This window comes from Pezoporus wallicus, unplaced genomic scaffold, assembly GCF_028554395.1.
Source record: "Pezoporus wallicus isolate ANWC-B61680 ecotype Strahan unplaced genomic scaffold, APGP_CSIRO_Pwel_v1 contig_7545, whole genome shotgun sequence".
In the NCBI taxonomy this organism is placed as follows: Eukaryota; Metazoa; Chordata; class Aves; order Psittaciformes; family Psittacidae; genus Pezoporus; species Pezoporus wallicus.
The window spans coordinates 9,311,221-9,329,213 of NW_026642398.1; the positions used below are offsets into that span (position 1 = coordinate 9,311,221).

At 40.7% G+C, this 17,993-nt stretch overlaps 1 protein-coding gene across 1 annotated transcript in view; it reads right to left on the reverse strand.

Moving 5' to 3' along the window:
- The window catches only part of FER1L6 (fer-1 like family member 6), a 54,188-nt gene that overhangs the window by 7,468 nt on the left and 28,727 nt on the right, over window positions 1–17,993 (reverse strand). Inside the window, exons 22-36 of the mRNA XM_057429776.1 lie at window positions 17,577–17,687; window positions 15,276–15,437; window positions 13,969–14,152; window positions 13,587–13,777; window positions 11,860–11,982; window positions 11,689–11,728; window positions 11,103–11,218; window positions 9,204–9,335; window positions 8,039–8,164; window positions 7,700–7,827; window positions 5,820–5,990; window positions 4,553–4,713; window positions 3,471–3,613; window positions 2,812–2,900; window positions 619–717 (exon numbers count right to left, since the gene is read on the reverse strand). Of these exons, the coding sequence (XP_057285759.1) occupies window positions 619–717; window positions 2,812–2,900; window positions 3,471–3,613; window positions 4,553–4,713; window positions 5,820–5,990; window positions 7,700–7,827; window positions 8,039–8,164; window positions 9,204–9,335; window positions 11,103–11,218; window positions 11,689–11,728; window positions 11,860–11,982; window positions 13,587–13,777; window positions 13,969–14,152; window positions 15,276–15,437; window positions 17,577–17,687 (1,976 nt within the window). The remainder of the gene's footprint in view (window positions 1–618; window positions 718–2,811; window positions 2,901–3,470; window positions 3,614–4,552; window positions 4,714–5,819; window positions 5,991–7,699; window positions 7,828–8,038; window positions 8,165–9,203; window positions 9,336–11,102; window positions 11,219–11,688; window positions 11,729–11,859; window positions 11,983–13,586; window positions 13,778–13,968; window positions 14,153–15,275; window positions 15,438–17,576; window positions 17,688–17,993) is intronic.

A 17,993-nucleotide genomic window follows, 5' to 3' on the forward strand; every position in this document is an offset into this window, starting at 1 on the left:
CTCTCAGGAAAGAGCTGGTTTGAGTGTCAAACTCCCCTTTCTTTCTCTCATTTTTCTTTCATGTGATGTGATATCTTTCACTGGCTATCCCAGTAACATCTGTGAAGCTGCGATAGACATTTAGTCTGCAGCAGTAAGGAGTTGAAGAGCAGAAAGTCCCCATGTGATGTTCTTCCCAGCATGGCCATGGTCATTCACCCACACATTCCCCACAGGAGGTCAGGAAGCATTTCCAGCAGAGGTAGCCTGCAAACACCTGCTTTTAGTTTTTAATGTGGTCATCATTCCCCTTTCCCTGATTATGTCAAACCCCTTCGTATCTGTGTGAGCTCTTACAGTGCAGGTCCTTTAAGTGTTTGATCTCTGCTCAGCTCTTGGGTTGGTTCTCATCTTGTGCCATCTCTGCTTGAACAGTCAGTAACGACCAGTGTCATTTCAGTTACTGGATTTTAGGATGCCAAAACAGCAGTATCAAATATAAATGAGTAATTTGAGCAGCCATTTAGAGCAAAGTACCAAGGTTACAGAAACAGTTTATCCTATGTTCTCATAACATTTTTTTTTGGCCTGATTTTTGAATGAAATATTACATGTTCTCTTCAGTCCTGAAAAACTTACCCTTTTACATAGATATCACTTGATTTTTGCCCCGTAAAGATATTTTCGTCTTCTAGAATTACATCCTCTGTATTCCAGATTATTACCCTCAGTTCATAGCTGAAAAAGAAAAGAAAGTAGGCCTATATATACTCAAGCTCTGGTCAGACACTAACATAAACCTCTATCAAATCATACTTTTAAAAAGTGAGAAATGTTGTATTTTTGCAAAACTCTTAAAATAGTATCAGCCTCAGATTTCTTCTGTTTACAAAAGTCTAGTGACAGAGTGAGGATGTGGCTCCTTTCAGCTCTTGGAGTGTGCTGGATTACAGCAGGGTCACTGCCAGTTTTGGAGGGATGGAAAATTCCTTGTTTTTTATGTGCCTGTTCCTTTTCAGTTCTTTTCACAGAAATGCTGCAGTGAAACAAAGCAAAATTGGTCGGAACAACATCATCAGAGAAGTCTTCAAAACAGTGAGCATCTTGCTAATAAAACCCAGAGCAACCTATGAGGTGCTTTTCAATACAAATGCCTAAAAACATTGTGTTTGGTGCAATCCAGTGCATTAAAAGAGAAGCACTCTTTAGTATATTTTCATTTAAACAAGTACAATCATCTTTAGAGGCCACGGTAAAAGGAACTGACATTTCCCCATCTTTTTCACTCCTTCTATACAGACATTTATAGTGGCCACACAGAGCTTTAGAAGCTTGAGCTGAAATACAGATGTTGCAAGTGACATAAAAAATCATACTTAAAAATTTAGGTGTGCATTGAGTCATTGTATGAATTGCAAAATTAAAAGATCCCCAAACCTATGTTTGAGAACACCAGTGTCTGATTTTTCTGATAAGACATGTGTTGTCTTCATCACAGCCTCAATCTCAGGTGTGAAACAGTTTGCCTTAGAAGTTACCAAGTACCCTATGTCATAGAATCATAGAATCAGTTAGGTTGGAAAAGACATTTGAGACCATTAAGTCCAACCGTTACCCCAGGACTGCTAAGACCAGCTCTTAAAAACATGTTGACCATGAAAACCAAGCCTCCACACTAGGCAAATAAACTTTCACCTGCAGTGCTCCATCAGAGCCTGGTTCAGTCATCAACCAGAAATGTTTTCACAGTGTTTAAAGTCTTCTGGAGCCTGGAACCTGTTTCAGTGCAGCAAATAAGCATTTTGCAGCAAAATGTGTAACTCATGCTTGCACGTTTACTTTCTTATAACAAATGGTTTGACAAAATTTTTCCCTGCTTTTGTAGACTACATAAATGGCAGCAATAATTTGTTTTAGTGGGTATGGTTAGTTTTAAAGCTATTTGGATTGCACAATTCTTCTTAAGGAGCTTTGTAGACATTTCTGATCTGAAGAAAATAAGTGTTACAGGGACTCCTACTTTTGTCAAACCTTGGCTTATGTCAAAGGAAAGGAAAAGAAAAAAGTTTTTATGACATTGTTTCTTGTTCAAACATAAATACAGGAATAGTACCTGGTGCTGCTTCAGACATAAAATTCTCAGGAAAGGCCTTGCTGAAGTATTGGAATAAAGCTGATACAGATAGGCTGAGAACTCTGTCACTCATTTCTGTGTTTTATTTGCATCCAGTTAGCATGAAGGACCATGTGTAGTGTTGTATATAAAGTAGCATAAGTATCTGTGTGAAATCTGAGAGGTTATTCTAAAAGTATCTCTTCTATCTGCTGCTGCTTTATACATTTCTTGATCTTGTCTTTGCACGAAGTGATGGAAATGCAATAGGTTGCATTTCCATTGCAACTATTGCATCAAATTAAAGGTATCAACTGGGGTCAAGTAAATTATCTGTCTGAAAGAGGTAGTGAAACTGGAATGACTTATTTTAGCTGAACAAGTGGATGATAACATCAGAATTATTAAGGGACTCCTGCCTCCAGCCACCTGCCATCTCTATATGAAAAAAAGGGATATCTTTCTAAAAGAGATTTGTGATAGTCCTTGATGAAAAAAATCACCAACAGTTCTTTGAGTTGTCTAATGGAGGAGATGAGCTAGATGCTCTCATTTGACTTGAAGTCATGTGAACCTAGGAAAACTTTTCTCAGGATTACAGCAGTTTGTTGTGGTAGTTCTTTTTATAGTTCTTTCCATAGTTCTTTCTAGACACTTGAGGAAGATGCAGTCTGTGAAGACTTATGCCACTATGCTGGGAGGAAAGTACAGAGTATTACCCTTTAGGTTTTCTTGGTGAAATGTCCACTGGGGGTCCTGGCAGAGGCATATCTTTAGGAAACATGTCAACCCACATCTGTACACGACCCTTGAAAGCAAAGAGATAAACATATCTGTAAACCCTGTTTTAGAGAGACTTTAAAAGGATTTAAATGTAGTTTTGACATCCAAAACCACTGCTTCCTCTATAAGCACCAACCAGCTCACTATCCTGTAACTATGATCTAATCTATAAACTTACTATATTTTTTCCCATACTATCATTCTATCAATCTCTCAGGAATTTGATGAAATTGAAATTGAGCTCAAACACTGGCAACTTCAAGGTAAATTCCATATAAAAATAGTACGTGATGAACAGAAAAGAACCTCCTAAGTCTAAATACAAGCACAGTTTTTGTTAATTTAATAAACTAAAGCATTTAAAAGCATGAAAATATGCAATTGCACCTTGTGTGATTACCATGTATTTAAGTAACTGGCTCTATACATACATGTGTGACAGTTTCCAGGTTGATACTGCACAAAATTGCATGTATAGTACAACACTTGGATGCTGTCTCTGTGAGTTTGCAGATGCAAGTAAAAAACACAGTAACTGGAGGAAAAGAAAACTGCTCCTGGGTCTACCATCACCACCACCTCTGAGCTGCTCTACCTGTTCTATGCCTGGCTTATCCTTATGGTACAGAGGCCGAGTCTCAATGTGCTCTGGGACCAGTTTGTACCCAGCTCCAGGAATTTCTTCCCAAGCATGTAAAACCTTTAAGGAGAGGTGTTCATACGATTCAGTTGGCTCTTCTATAGCAAAAAGTAAAACAAAAAGAACAAAGGCAGCTGAATTATAATGCTGAACCCCTTGGTAAAATGTTCCATTGATTATTAAAGATGGTCACTAAAAATTTGCTTTAGTTAAAGTAAAGGTTTTACGAATTATCCCAGCTAAGTAAAGAGAGGTCTTGAAATACATTTAATTCTTGTAAATAAGGGTACCCACAGGGTAACTGGAATATTAGCACTTAGGCAACAGTTTATCTGTAAAACACAGCAAATAATTTCACTATTACAACCAGCGGTTTTTCACAGGAAGGTGGGAGAAACTACTCCTACAGAAAACTGCAAATCTGTTTTTTTACAGCTCACAAAAGACAAGGAAATTTAGATTTTGATGGAGCTGGCAGTAAATATGCACTAGTAGTTATATCTACACCTCATTTTGCCTTGTGATGGCAACAGCAAAGACCCCCCTGGAGAACCAAATCGCACCTCAAGGGAAGAGGGTTGAAGTCCATGGGCAAGAACACGTCACCTTCTAATGTGCTCAGCTTGGCCATTGAAGGAAGTGAGACCCCAGAGAATGGCACCTCTAGGAAGGATCAGTGCTAATATTGAAAGCAGGGAGGATACTGGAAAGCAGAGAAAGCCTTTTGAGCTCTTGAGCTTCTCTTTCCTCCTTTTTTGTGTGGGCTCTAAGCAAAACAACACAGACTACTGAAGGGGGATATCTTCTAGATTAGGAGAGAAATATACAGGGGAGAAGCAAATTAAGACTTCTCTGTGTCAGGAAACTATTATGAGTTTTCCTGTGGGTGCTATCACTGAGGTCCTGGTAGTCGACAAAAGGTTTGTTTGGGATTTAAAGAGTTGGTATTAAACCCTTCCTAATGGCCACAGCTACAGCCTTTGCAGGCTGTTGGTACTGCTACAATGCAGTTGAAGAATGATGAAGTACTTCATTACCATTCTCATCTTCTGTGAAGACTGTTTGTCCCTTGAAGACTTTTGTTCCTACTTGTATCTCCCCTGGCCGCATGAACGGTCCGCTGATTCTGTAGTCCTTACACAGCTTAGTGAGGATCTCGCTTGGTTTGGTTGTATCTCGCCATGCATTGTACCCTTCTCTGCAAGGAGGGAACAGAGAGTGAAAAGAAATGCGTGAGTTTTCCCTCAGCAAAGTGCACTGACAAATCAGGACTCCCCATGAGGAGGTTTGCTTTGTGATCAATGGCCAAACTTTCCCCTTGAATTGTCCAGCACTAGTTCTTATTTGAGACACCCCCTCTGCCTGCTCAGGTTGAAGCAGCCTTACCCACAGCTTAGATGAAGTAGCCAGGCATTGGCATGCTCCCCTAAGAAGAAAAGGACCAGAGCTCATTCCCTATTTTACCTAAAGGATTCAAGCTACATGTTCCACCTGCAGTTAAGGAGAAGTGTTCTGTGGCTCCCACATGCAGAGGAGAAGCTGATATTTGGGACAGGGAACAAGTTCATGAAGAAATACATCACACTGGAGACTGACCTGGCAAAGGAAGCCTTGGGGTTTGGTCTGTGCTCCTGGATTTCTTTTCTGCATTGTCTGCCTTTTGTTTATTGGTAAAATAAAGAAACAACCATAGGAGAAGAACCCCAAACCCACATGTCTCAGGTCAGTGCTCTGCCCTAGACCAATGGAGCTATTTTAGTTTTGCTTTCTTTGCATTAATTCATCTTTGTCCGCAATACCTTTGAGAATGCAGCCATATGGCAGTGACTAGGAGCTCAGAACCACTGCCCTGTGGCTCATGTCTGCTACAAAGGCCATGCCAGCATCCCCTCTCTGCTCCTGCTTTCCCCAGGGCCACAGCAGCCCCCACCAATCACTCCAATTGCAGCTGAATAATGGAGAGCAGAGTACAGCCCTGTCATAACTTCTCTGACAGGTTTTTTATCACTTCCCCTTTTTTGCCTGTCCGAAGGCAATTTATTAAGCAGGTATATGTTACACAAAGGCTGGTTACTATCTAAAATACCTGGTGAACAAACAGTGCTGTTAATTTTAAAATCCCCACTTCCTACTGAGGCTGGCAGCTGCCCAAAGCCACTGTTAACCGCTTGGGTGAATTTTAATTAAAATACCTCCTGTGATGCTTTAATGCTGAAGAAAGTATAATACATAGGCACATCTGGAATTTCTCCTCCAGTCAAGTCACTTGCTGTGCGGGCTGTTGCTGTCTGAAGAGGTACTTACATTTCATATTGACTTTGTAAGCCACAGGTAGCTCGATGCCTGCTGTAGAAACGGTTTTCCAAATCGATTTTAGTCTCTCCAATGAGATCATCTGTTCCCACAAAGTCATGGTCATAGATCAGGACTGTGAGCAAGGAATCCTTGGGGAATGTAGCTTGGATTTCAAATGATCTACAGCAAAAAATGAGACCTATGTGCAGTCAAATCAGTTTTGAAGCTTAAAAGGTTAAGTTAAAAATACTGAGTAAACAACGTGTGGATAGTGTCACTTTGAATAATCAGTGGGGAGGGGGAGTTTGATAGTGGGTTTTTTTGTTCCAATTAATTATCTGAACATACTGGAAACACACAGTACAAAAGTATTGTCTTTCTCCTGCTTCCCTATCAAAATCCTCAGGTTAAATATTGAATAATGGAATGTCAGGTCACCCACTAAAATGATCAGGCAAAAGTTCTAAACAAGTGTCAAAAAAGCAAGGATCAGAACTCCCTTTTCACTCAGTGCATTTTCCAGGTATAGAAATCATTGCTGAGATGTTTAGAGATGCTGCAAATATAAAAGTGATTTAAAAGAGACTTGAAAAATTAGTGGAAGATGGGACATCCTCGCCAGCACAACACTGACTCTGGATTTCTCCAGAGCAAAAAAAAGCTTTGTTTCCTGAAGGATGAGTTCTTTCCTTATTCTCCAAGCAGCCAAAGTCATTTTTTTAGCAAAAGCAGAGTAGTTTTTGAAGAAGAGAGATGTTTGAGAACAGTCTGGGATTGCTGGAGGTCAGTGGTGCCATGCTGACCAGGGTTTCTAGGATAACAACCAGTAGTTACTGTGACTGATGCTACAGCACGCTGCGAAGAAGTTGCTGGTCCAGTCACCCTGGTGTTGTCACTGGCAGCAGCAAGGACTATGCGAATGAACAGCTCATTCCTAACATTTTCTAAAGTAAACATAATGGTGATTTCCCATTCCATGTATACGCATCTATACTGCCTGTGTTTTATCATGATGATGGCTCAGCTGCAACCTCTGCTAAGGAGATTAAATCATAGAAACTGAGATGGCATGCTATGAAGGGACTGCTCTACTCTTGTCTTTTCTCCTTATGCTGTTTCTTAAGTCTCTGCTTTTGCAGAGAGGACCCTGGCCAAGGGGACTTTCAGTCCAACCCAGTATAGTTTCTCTGTCTTAGTGTTCTAAAAGAATAACTCCATCCCAATTCAAAACATTTTCAACCTTCTTAAAACAGAGAACTTGCTGGCAAAAACACAGCTGTTGACATTAACAATATAAATAAGTATAAAATACTGAAAACACAAAGTTGGTGTTTACTGACAGCTTGCCCCTGGCTCACCCATTCAGAAGGCTCTGCAGGTTCAAAAAACTAGGGGTTTTGTCGTAGTTCTAAAATCATGAGATTTATTTGGCATTTATTCAACCTGAAACAGCAACAAAGACTGTGAAATCACACTTCAATGGGCTAAGGTGTCCCTGCCCACGGCAGGGGGGTTGGAACTAGATGATCTTAAGGGCCTTTCCAACCCTAACTATTCTATGATTCTATGATATTTATTTCCCTTGAAGCTTAACAACTGCATTAATTAACACAGGCAAGATCATTTGTTGCCTCATTTCCTCTCATGCATCATTCTGCAAAACCTCTCACAGCTTGTATTCTGTGATGTGTTATGACTGGTGTGAAAATTAGAACATTTATTACCACACAGGATGATACAATTCTCAACATTTTAACCGACAGAATTACAAAACATCCGAACAGGCAAAAATCAGTATATAAAAACCACTTTGCAATAGTAACATCAATAGTGGTGGCAAGTGATAAAGCAGGAATCATCCCTGAATAAGAAAATAAGAGATCACTGACCTTCCAAATACTGGGTTTAGCTGCTTGGGGATGTAGTTTTCCCTGTCTCTAATTTCTGTGTTGCCCAGTCTCAGCACAATGTAGGGATCTGACTTGCCATCTGGATCAGCTGGGCTGAGGTTAAATGCCTGTTAGGGAGAAAGACTGTGTCCTCGAGAAGCTTGTCAACTCTGGACACCCATTTCTAAAACACAAAACATTGTCTGAAATATGACCCAAAAAGTTTCTACCACATAGGTAAGGATTTTAGAAGCTTCACTGCAAAGACACTGGAGGTAAACTGAGTTGAAAAGAAACACCCAAGTTATTCCAAGGTTAAAAGAACATCTGCCTACTTACTGCCACAATATAAACTCTGATGAGGACTTTGACAGAGTGATTTGGTGGTATCCCTTGCAGGATGCGAGGCTGCCCTCTGTCCAGCAAGCTGCCATCCTTAGGACTTGGGTATATGCAGAAGGAGCCCTGGTAATAGATTGTAAAAGACATTGTCTTTTATCTCCCTCGAAAACAGATCAATATAAAGCCAACTCTCTGAACACAAACAAAACATCATTCAAGCAGCCTGCACTGCAGTATAAATGTATACACAAAACCTTTTATGGTACCACTCAAAGAGACCACAAGCTTCAGTGTGATAAACATCATCTTTTTAAATGCTTCTGTTCTATAATCAAATCATGGTACAATCACCGTGATTGCAAGGAGTACTTGCATGCCCTTAGCTCTCTGGTTTATTATTTAAAGGCACTCACACCTGCAGGTGTTCTAAATCTAGTTTTCTTAATATTTATATTCTAAAAAATGTTATTTTGCCCTTAACTGTATATTTGCAAATTGGTAACTCCACTGAGTCAGTTTCACAGCAGTGCAAATGGAATCCAACTGTATTTTCGCAGCCACTCTACAACTCATAAATCAGTATTAACTCACACTGCTGAGTAGCTCATAATGCATGAAAGCAGCTAGCAAGTCATTTGAACAGAAATTTGCCTTGCAACTAATTGAGGTATCAATGAGTTCAACCAGTTCCTCTAAACTACAAAGTTCTTGAAATCCTATTAACATTATTCGTGCTTTGAACTGTTTTCAGATTGCCTGATGGTGCCCTGGATCAGGCTGTGCAATTGTTTCCAACTGGAGTAGCTGTAAGGGCCTCCATTTGGACTACTGAAAATTACATATAAGATGCTGTAGCTGATACTGCACTAAGTTGCATTAACGCACTTTTGATTACATAATGTCTCTCTTCTTCCTCTTCTGTGATTTAAAACTCTTTTGTAATTTGTTGTTTCAAACCAGCAGTGAACACGTGATGCTGAATGCTGCTTTCATCTATCAGATAATGGGAAAGGAAAAATATGACTCTAGATCCCATAAAAGAAATAATTCTACTTACAATAGGCTGTCAATGTTTTTTTCGTTCGTCTTTGGTTTATCCAAAATATGCATGAAAACATAAGGTCTCCAAATTATTACCCATTTAATCAGCGTTAAAGCTCACCTTAAATTTTCCTATTATTCTGTCTTCAGAGTCAGCATGAACTTCATCATTAGATTTTCCTCTTAAGAGCTGGAAAGTTTTCACCCAGTCCTCAAAGTTATTAAATTCACTCTCCAAGTCTCCTTCATAAATCTTTGAAAATAGAAGAATGCTTATTTTTTGTGATGCAGTGAATATATTTATAGCAACTTTTTTATTACAGGGTGCCTAGAAATCCATTTTGACTCAAAACACAGATTTTAATAAAACCAAGGTTTTGCAAAGTCCTTCAGGAAAAAAAAAAGTTAATTCCCCACCTAAAACAGGAACAGTTCTGTCCTTAACCAAAGTCCTTCCCAACTACTGGAATAGCACATTAAATCAGTAGGTAGAAGTGGCTCTGGAAGGGCTGGAATGAACATTTGTAAGCACTGGTGTGGGCGAAAAACTGATTGTGTTACTCTTTGCTTCTGTTTCCACTCTGCAATGTGCCTTTGATGTACTGTCGTTGATGAGAAAATGAACATGAGCTGGCAGTGCGCGCTCACAGCCCAGAAAGCCAACCGTATCCTGGCCTGCATCAAAAGGAGCATGACCAGCAGGTCAAAGGAGGTGATCCTGCCCCTCTACTCTGCTCTTATGAGACCTCACCTGGAGTAATGTCTGCAGTTCTGGTGTCCTCAACATAAGAAGGACATGGAACTGTTGGAACAAGTCCAGAGGAGGGCCACGAGGATGATCAGGGGACTGGAGCACCTCCTGTATGAAGACAGGCTGAGGAAGTTGGGGCTGTTCAGCCTGGAGAAAAGAAGGCTGCGTGGAGACCTCATAGCAGCCTTCCAGTATCTGAAGGGGGCCTATAGGGATGCTGGGGAGGGACTCTTCATTAGGGACTGTAGTGACAGGACAAGGGGTAACGGGTTCAAACTTAAACAGGGGAAGTTTAGATTGGATATAAGGAGGAAATTCTTTCCTGTTAGGGTGGTGAGGTACTGGAATGGTTTGCCCAGGGAGGTTGTGAATGCTCCATCCCTGGCAGTGTTCAAGGCCAGGTTCGACAGAACCTTGAGTGACATGGTTTAGTGTGAGGTGTCCCTGCCCACGGCAGGGGGTTGGAACTAGATGATCTTAAGGTCCTTTCCAACCCTAACTGTTCTATGGTTCTATGATTCTACTGATCCATTCTGTTAAGTTAATGTGTCACAACATGAAAGCAAAGCAGACAGTAATAAGGTGCTGTGGGGACAGAGCTTTAGCATAGGCAAAAAGACCAAATAATTTTTAAAAGAATGTTTTTTTTTTCAGTACTTCCTTCCAGTAATTTATCAAGAGTTATCCCATGGACTACTGCCATCTCTTAAAAAGGGAAACGGCAGTTTCAAATTCCCATTTATTCAGCTACAGTCTAATCCAAGCAGTCCTAAGCCTTTCAAACCTCTTCATCTCTCCCGTCATTTTGCATGACCTGTGGTTTTCTTTGGATTCTTCCTATCGTTACCCAAACAAATTCTAATGCAAGCTGAATGTTACCTCCCCAAGAGGAGGATGCGCAAGCAATGGCAGTGTTGCCTTCCATACTCTTTTTGAAGTAATAGCCTGCAATATTTCCAACATGAATTTTGGCATTTCCAAATTCAGTGGTTTACAGGCAAACAACAAAACTGAATTTTCACTAAAGTCTCCCCAGGTATGCTTATAGTGGTAAATTGAAGGTCTGAGGCCAAGCTGGCCGCATCTGCTGTATGAGACCCTGGCTTCCTCTGGGCCCCATGTGCTGAAGTGCGTTATCACTATCATTTTGTATTCATTTTAAAGTCTCTGAAATAAATGTAAGGAGGGTTTGCTAAATTCAGCTGCTGATGTCAAGCTTTGGGAAGACACTAATAATAGTCTTACTTCTCAGCCTTACTTCTCCCTTACCTGCAGTGTTGCTAAGTTTGGAGTTTCTTTCTGTTTCCTTTTCAGTGTCTTTTCCTTCTTCCTTTTGTCTGGCTCCTCTTCTATGATCAATGCAATGTGGTCAGAAGTTTGATTATCTGTAAAGATTTCATGACATCATGTAGGTTTTAGTGAGCGAAGCACATGAAGTGCTTCAGATAAGGATACAATATACATTTTAAAGAGTCCCCCTCACTCCTTCTCTATTCATTTTATTACTGCCAAGCATAAGTCTTCTCTTTTCCCATCACTCGTCCCAGGCAGACATGTCATATTATCCTCTCTGTGGCTAACTGTCTTCAGTGATAAGCTTGGTGGACCACCACTAGTGATGGTGACCCGTATCACTCCTTCCTTGCTTCCTCCTTTAAAACAGAAATCACCTCAATCATTGGTGAAGTGCAGTCAGCTCTGGCATGGGAACATACTATAATTCTGATGAGCTGTGAAGGAAAGAACCCAGTATCTGGTAGTACTGTTACCAGACATTGAGTGCTGACAGTAAAATAGCAGAGAAGCAAAGTATTGGTATTACAAAATAACAGAAAAATGCAAATAATTTACTCACTCTCTTCAGGTTTTCCCTCATTGGAAAATATTCCTTTAGCCTTTCAAAAGAAAAAGATGATGGACAAACTCCTCATTATGCATGTAATGCCAAAAAGGAATCATTCAGCAGTAAATCTACTTTTACAACATTGTTCACCCAGGAGAGTTTTGGCCATTCTCTGTGACTTACCTTTTGCATTTTGAGCACAGAAGCATAGTATTTTGACCACCAGTCAATAACATTTTCAGCTGATTCATCTGCAATCGTTCTTTTTCTCCTCTTCGTTGACCGTCGGATGGATTTTTTCATACCCTATCAAAGCATGGGGAAAATACTATTGAACTTTAGAATTGATTAAAACTAATCACCTGAATCATGACAAGCATGAATAGACGTATATGAAGAAAATTTCAACTTCTAAGAGCTAAATAAAATGAATTATGAATTATATGTCTCTGCCTTTTATTGCTAAACAGTTCATCATAGAATCTTAGAATCATAGAATAGTTTGGATTGGAAGGGACCTTCAAAGGTCATCTAGTCCAACCCCCCTGCAATGAGGAAGGACATCTTCAATTAGATGATCATCATATTATTAAAGCTATCTCTGTATTACCTACTGATGATGCCAGAACTTTAAACATTTAAGTTATTGCTACAGGATGAGCCACTAAAACAGGCAAATCTACACAGAGAAATAGGTAAGGCTCTTTTAAGGGATGTGAACATTCAGATACAAATTGGTTTCTCCCACTTAAGTCTGCAAGTATTTTAAGAACTCCTATTACTACTTTATTGCCTTTTGGAAGAACAAATTTCCAAAAGTTGTGCAGTTTAGCTGTTCTTTTCTTATAAAAAGCTAAAATCTGATCCTGAAGATCATCATGTGGCAAATCTTACTAACTTCACTCTTGTATAAAGATTGGCCCTTTTTAAAGAGTGTTTTATCCTATGCCCTTGCAGAGAGTTGTCAGTTGGGCTGGGGAGGTCAGAGCAAAGGCAGATCATTGGGATGATACCCAGATAAGTGGGAATGGTAATTAATATAACACAGATGGTTAAATTACAGGTTCACTTGAGGACTCTTTTCTTACTATAGTTTGCTGTTGTACATTAAAATTGTTCTGTACCAAATGAAAGATCCAGTCTGGTGTGTACATCTAAGGATCCAGACAGCCCTGCGGTTTCTTTGACAACCTGATTATGAAGGATGCAGGGAACATCTGACCACTGAAACATCAAAGTTTATAGAGGTATGCTTTATGCAGCTACAGAAACAGCTTCTGAAACACAACTCAGCCCTGTAGCCTTTTCTTTTATTGTTGCTACTAAAAGAGTGTGATGAGTGAAACTACAAAGGAGGAGTGTGTGCATCTGAACAAAAAATAATGTGCGGTCCAGAGCACATACTGCTTTGTAAACACCATGCTGACCAGAATTGCTTTGTTTTCCTGTGCTTTCTTATCTTCTATCCGCAGACTGACACCAGTTTTATACTTTGACCATAATATCTTTTGGAAACAGAGTTTCTGCTCCACATTTGTACAGCATCTAACACAAGGGAGATTTCATCCCTGCCTAAAGGCCATGGACACAGAAACAGTCATTCACAGTGAGACTTTCACAGTTAACTAGATCATTCAAGGCCAGGAAAAGAAAAAAAATCCTACTACTCTAGTAGTACTTGCCCATGAGATGACAATCTTAGCACGAAAGGAATAAAAGGATCTATCAATAGAAATAAAGAAATTATGTGGGGTCAAAGCTGCATTGCTAACTAATTCTCTCAAGGGCCAGCAAGATAGAGTAGCAATTAACATGAGTACCCAGAATCTCTAATCCTTAGTAAAGTAAAAGATTATTATTTTAAAAGGAAGGGCTGAAGTCTGTAAAACTGCAGCTTCAAGTACACCCACCTTCTGTTTTCTCTCTTTCCCTGGTTCAGAGGCAGAGTGCTCTGGGTCAGTGGCAGGAACTGTCGCAAGATATGGGTCTGGCTCTAGCACTGTACATTGACCCTGTTCCACCTCGGCATAAGTGTGATCAGCTAAAAATGTTTCTTCTTGGGATAACTCAGCAGCCTGGGATGTCTCAGGTGAAGCTGAAACTGAAACTTCGCAAGTTAGGTAAGATTTTTGCCAGAGATGCTATCATCATGTTTGTTAATCGTCAAATGATCCTATCTGAGTTAAGAGTTTGACCCTACACAATTAAGCATATCTTCTACATACGTGTCTAGTATTAAGCCTCCCAGTAGGTCCTTTGTCTTTTTATTTGGGGTCAGGATTGGACACTTACCTTTGTCAATTTCTACAATGTGTAGTCTGTTTGATGTGGCTTGAGGACTCAGCTGGGTTTTATATAGGAATTGCTTAAGGCAATTGATGGTATGTGTCCCAACAAGAGTACTCCTCCCAAATGCTCTCCAGTCGACCACACAGATGCTTAGTGGTGGATGCAAGAGTTCATTTTCTGGCAGCTCCTAGTGGAGAAGGACAGAGAGCAGCATGAAAATTGTAAATATAGAACATGTGTAGAATATTTGTTATGCACAACAGTGAAGCTTTACTCTTCCCTCCCTTCTACTTCTCATCTGTTGACATACTCAAAATGCAAACTACATACAGCGTAGGCAATACAGTTCTGTCCACAGTTTTCTGTGAAGTCTGGAGAAAGCCTTGTCCTTAGGAATACAGAATGGACTGTATAGATCGTGCTACTGAGTTGACTCCCATGCTGTCATATACAAGCATCTCTTGTTAGAATAAACTGGGACAATCAGGAATGTTCAGAAGGAATGAACACTGTTGGAAGTTGTGAGTCTTAATGCCACTGATGCTTTCTTGGAGGCTATTAAACCTATCTGCCTCAGTTGGCCAACCATGAGGTGTGGACACTGGGTGGTCGGGATGAATTGCAAAAGGCAAAACAGCTCTTTGGACATGTGTTGTACAATGGAAGCCAAAAATACTGCAGCAACCATACTTTGGTATCCAGTTTAGTGGTCTGATATCCTTTTGTATTATAAATAAACTTCTTCCTTTTCGAAGCTAGCAACTAGGCCAAATTGAACAGATTACTTTTTTCTGATGCTGATCTTTGTCCACTGAAAGTACCAACTCTTATGACCCAGCTGACAAATTTCCAGACTGTAACAGCAATATGAAAAAGTCCAGAGCTCATGAGCCAGAAATGATCAATCCCCTTAATAGCCTAGTAACACATGGATGAAAACTAAAAGAATTGAAAGAAAATAGAGGAAACTGAGCACTACCCATTAAAATGGGAAAGGAGGAGGAAAAAGTATTTAAAATAGGCCTGTTATCTGCCAAGAAGTTCCAACATATCAGTATAAATCTGATGGCAACATATTGCCTTGCCTACTTGGGACATAACATGAGCAACATCATCTTCTTTTATCATGTGGTTGTAGCAGAAGTCTTTTAAAGCATCTTCAAATCACTTGTTTTTGCATAAGAAGTGATGTCCCGTAGTGTTTAATCAAGACACAGAGGAAAGTATTTGTCAAGAAAGGAAGGAAATTAGTAATTAACAACTTGCCTAACCAGAGAATGGGCAGGCAAGGAGCAGCATGCTGTACCCACCACTTCAAACCAGTCTGCAAGGCCACTGAAATTGGGATTTTTCTTGTAGCTCTGGATGACAGAGGATTTCACTCCTTTTCCTGCACACTCAATGAGGACCTGGGGGCGATCTACAGAGAGGAGCTGGACTTTCTTCAGCTCTCGAACACCCCAGAACAGGACCTGCAAAGAGAAACATCAGTAGTCTGCAAGGGCCCCTCAGTCTAGGAGAAGCCACTGCTGGGATCCCACCACCTCATGTCCATTTGGGAATGCAGGACTACCAGGAAAAAGCAAACGACTTGAATCTGATATCCAGTAACCACCAGGATTAATGGTAGAAGTCAAAACATTTAATCACATTTAACTGTTACCAAGGAGTTATTTCCAACAGCAAGCCATAACTATCACATTTGCAAAAGCTGTCTTTTCAGCAGGGCAAATGGACTGTTCATCTGAACAGCAGGGGCTCAGTTTGTTCTAAGTGTCAGAGCTGTTGACAGAGCTAACAAATCCCATAGGAGCAGGGGTGATTGACAGAGGTTTGCCAGCTGAGCTAGCCCTCAGGTCTGCAATGGATGGTGGGAGGTCTCCAAGCAGCTTTCCTTTAAAGGACCATGCACCTGGTCTGAAGGACAAAAAGGAGACTGTGTGTGTAAAATAGGGATCTGCAGAAAAAATGGGACTTTATGGGACTCACACTGGAAGGCCCTGAAGGAGAGGTTGGGGCACCAAGGGATGGTTACCTACAGCTGTTGAGGGAAGCTGTGAGATTTATGAACCTGAAATGAAGACTGGGACCAAAAAGGAGCTTGGGGATCTTCATCGACAACTTGAACGCTGGTCAGGACTGGGATTTGTGTGAGTCAGGGAATGGCAAGGGGCACTAGAGGGGCATGAGGATCAGTGAGATTCTGCTCCATTGCCAGAGGTCCCCAGTTAAAATTGGGGCACACTTTTATAGATACAATGGCTCCATGGCCTTTTCCACCAGTGTGAGATATAGTTTATAACATCAGAAAAGAACAGTTGTGTGATATGCATTTTGTGTTATTTCCTTGCTGGGTACCCTCCAGAGTTCGTATTTACCTACATACACATGCATTTCAACTATAAAGCTGTTCTCATATTAGTTAAACTCCCTGAATTGGAATGCAGTTTCCCTCATTTTAAGTTGCCTGAGGGATCAGACTGAACAGTGGAGTTGTCCTGGTCTCCCTCCAGAACCAAAGGAAACAGAGATAAAATCCATTTAAGGTCTGAATCATTTTGGGAAGTTGTCTGCTCTAATCAGCTGTCCAAACAAGAAGCCTGCAGTGAGGATGCCTATAAGCTGTGTGCCTCAGAGCTGGTTGGAATGAATGTCACAGCAGTGTAAAATAGAAAATGTATGAGCAGCACAAAGCAATCATGCTGCAGGGGCAGCAAGAAGGCACAATACTCAGAGGAACACCTAAGCTTAAAGTTGTCCCTTTAGCATCAGCAGAGTATTCATGGGCTTATCTACCTCACAATGTCAGGTGTAAAAGGCGAATATTGCATACAAAAACTCTTTCCTATGTACAGAAAACAGTAGCTTAGCTAAATTATATAGCAAAGCTAATAACTGTTCTCTCCTTTTCAGCTCAATTTCTTGATTGTTGATGGCAAAGCTGGAACTGCTTCTGGGGAAGCGCCACCAGGTAACACAAGCAGGGTCTGACAGGAAGAGGGGCGAATAAGCAGATGGTGTGAAAGCTGAGTGATGAGTAACAGCGAGTGGTGAGGCTGGGGAGCATCCAGGCATTACACTGACATGAAAAGCTACTGCATTTCCCTGCTTTCTAACATAAGAGCATAAGGGGACTTTGGACCCGAACAGTTTAAGAAAGGAGGGCAGAGAAGGTGCAAGCATTTGTACGTAGGCAGGGAACATGGCTTGGCTGAAGTCTGGGACTGAGGAAAAGCCTGAGAGGTGGCTGATGCTGAATTTCACTTCTGATGAGTTGCAAGGGGAAGCTCTCCACCTCCTTCAGACACTTCCCTGTGCTGCACAAGGCACACATCAATCAGCTACACTCTGCCATGGGAGCAATCCCTTCCCAGCAGGTCAGAACTGTGATGTCCCTTTTCTAGCCTCAGGTGCAAGCACTGCCTTGCATACCCAGCCTTGGAGAATCAATTTGATCTGAGCTTTCCACATTTATTTTGGGATCCTGATGCTATTTTTTACATGATTCCTATCAAATGGGATTTTTAAATCGTCATCCCTTACTGTTACAGTTTGATAAGATAATAAATCAAAGCTGAGATTCGGAAATGGAAACACTCTAAGTAACTTACCTCCACTCTATACTTGCTTAAAACAGGTCTGATGTTATCTGGGACTGGGTAAAACTGGCCAGCATCTGGTGGATCCAGGGGGGGAAGTTTGTCTGGATCTGACATAGGAATCTGAAAAATTAAAGTCTTAAACTTAGGCTGTTTTTTTCTTTTGAAGAACAAAACAGTATCAGAAGTATCTGTGAATAGCGCATAGAGCAATCAGTTTAATGCAGTTTTACAGGACACATTGCAGAGGACACAGGTTGTGCCATGAGAAGAATGTCACCTGGATTGCTATCTGTCTTGCGGTGATGCTAAAGTATTTGGCAGGAAGGCTCCTTTGTCCTGACAGGACACAGTCTGCCCTAAAGACATGCATGTACTGAAGCATGGTAATTCCACTTACTAAAAATGAAAAGCTTGGTAACTCTGTTT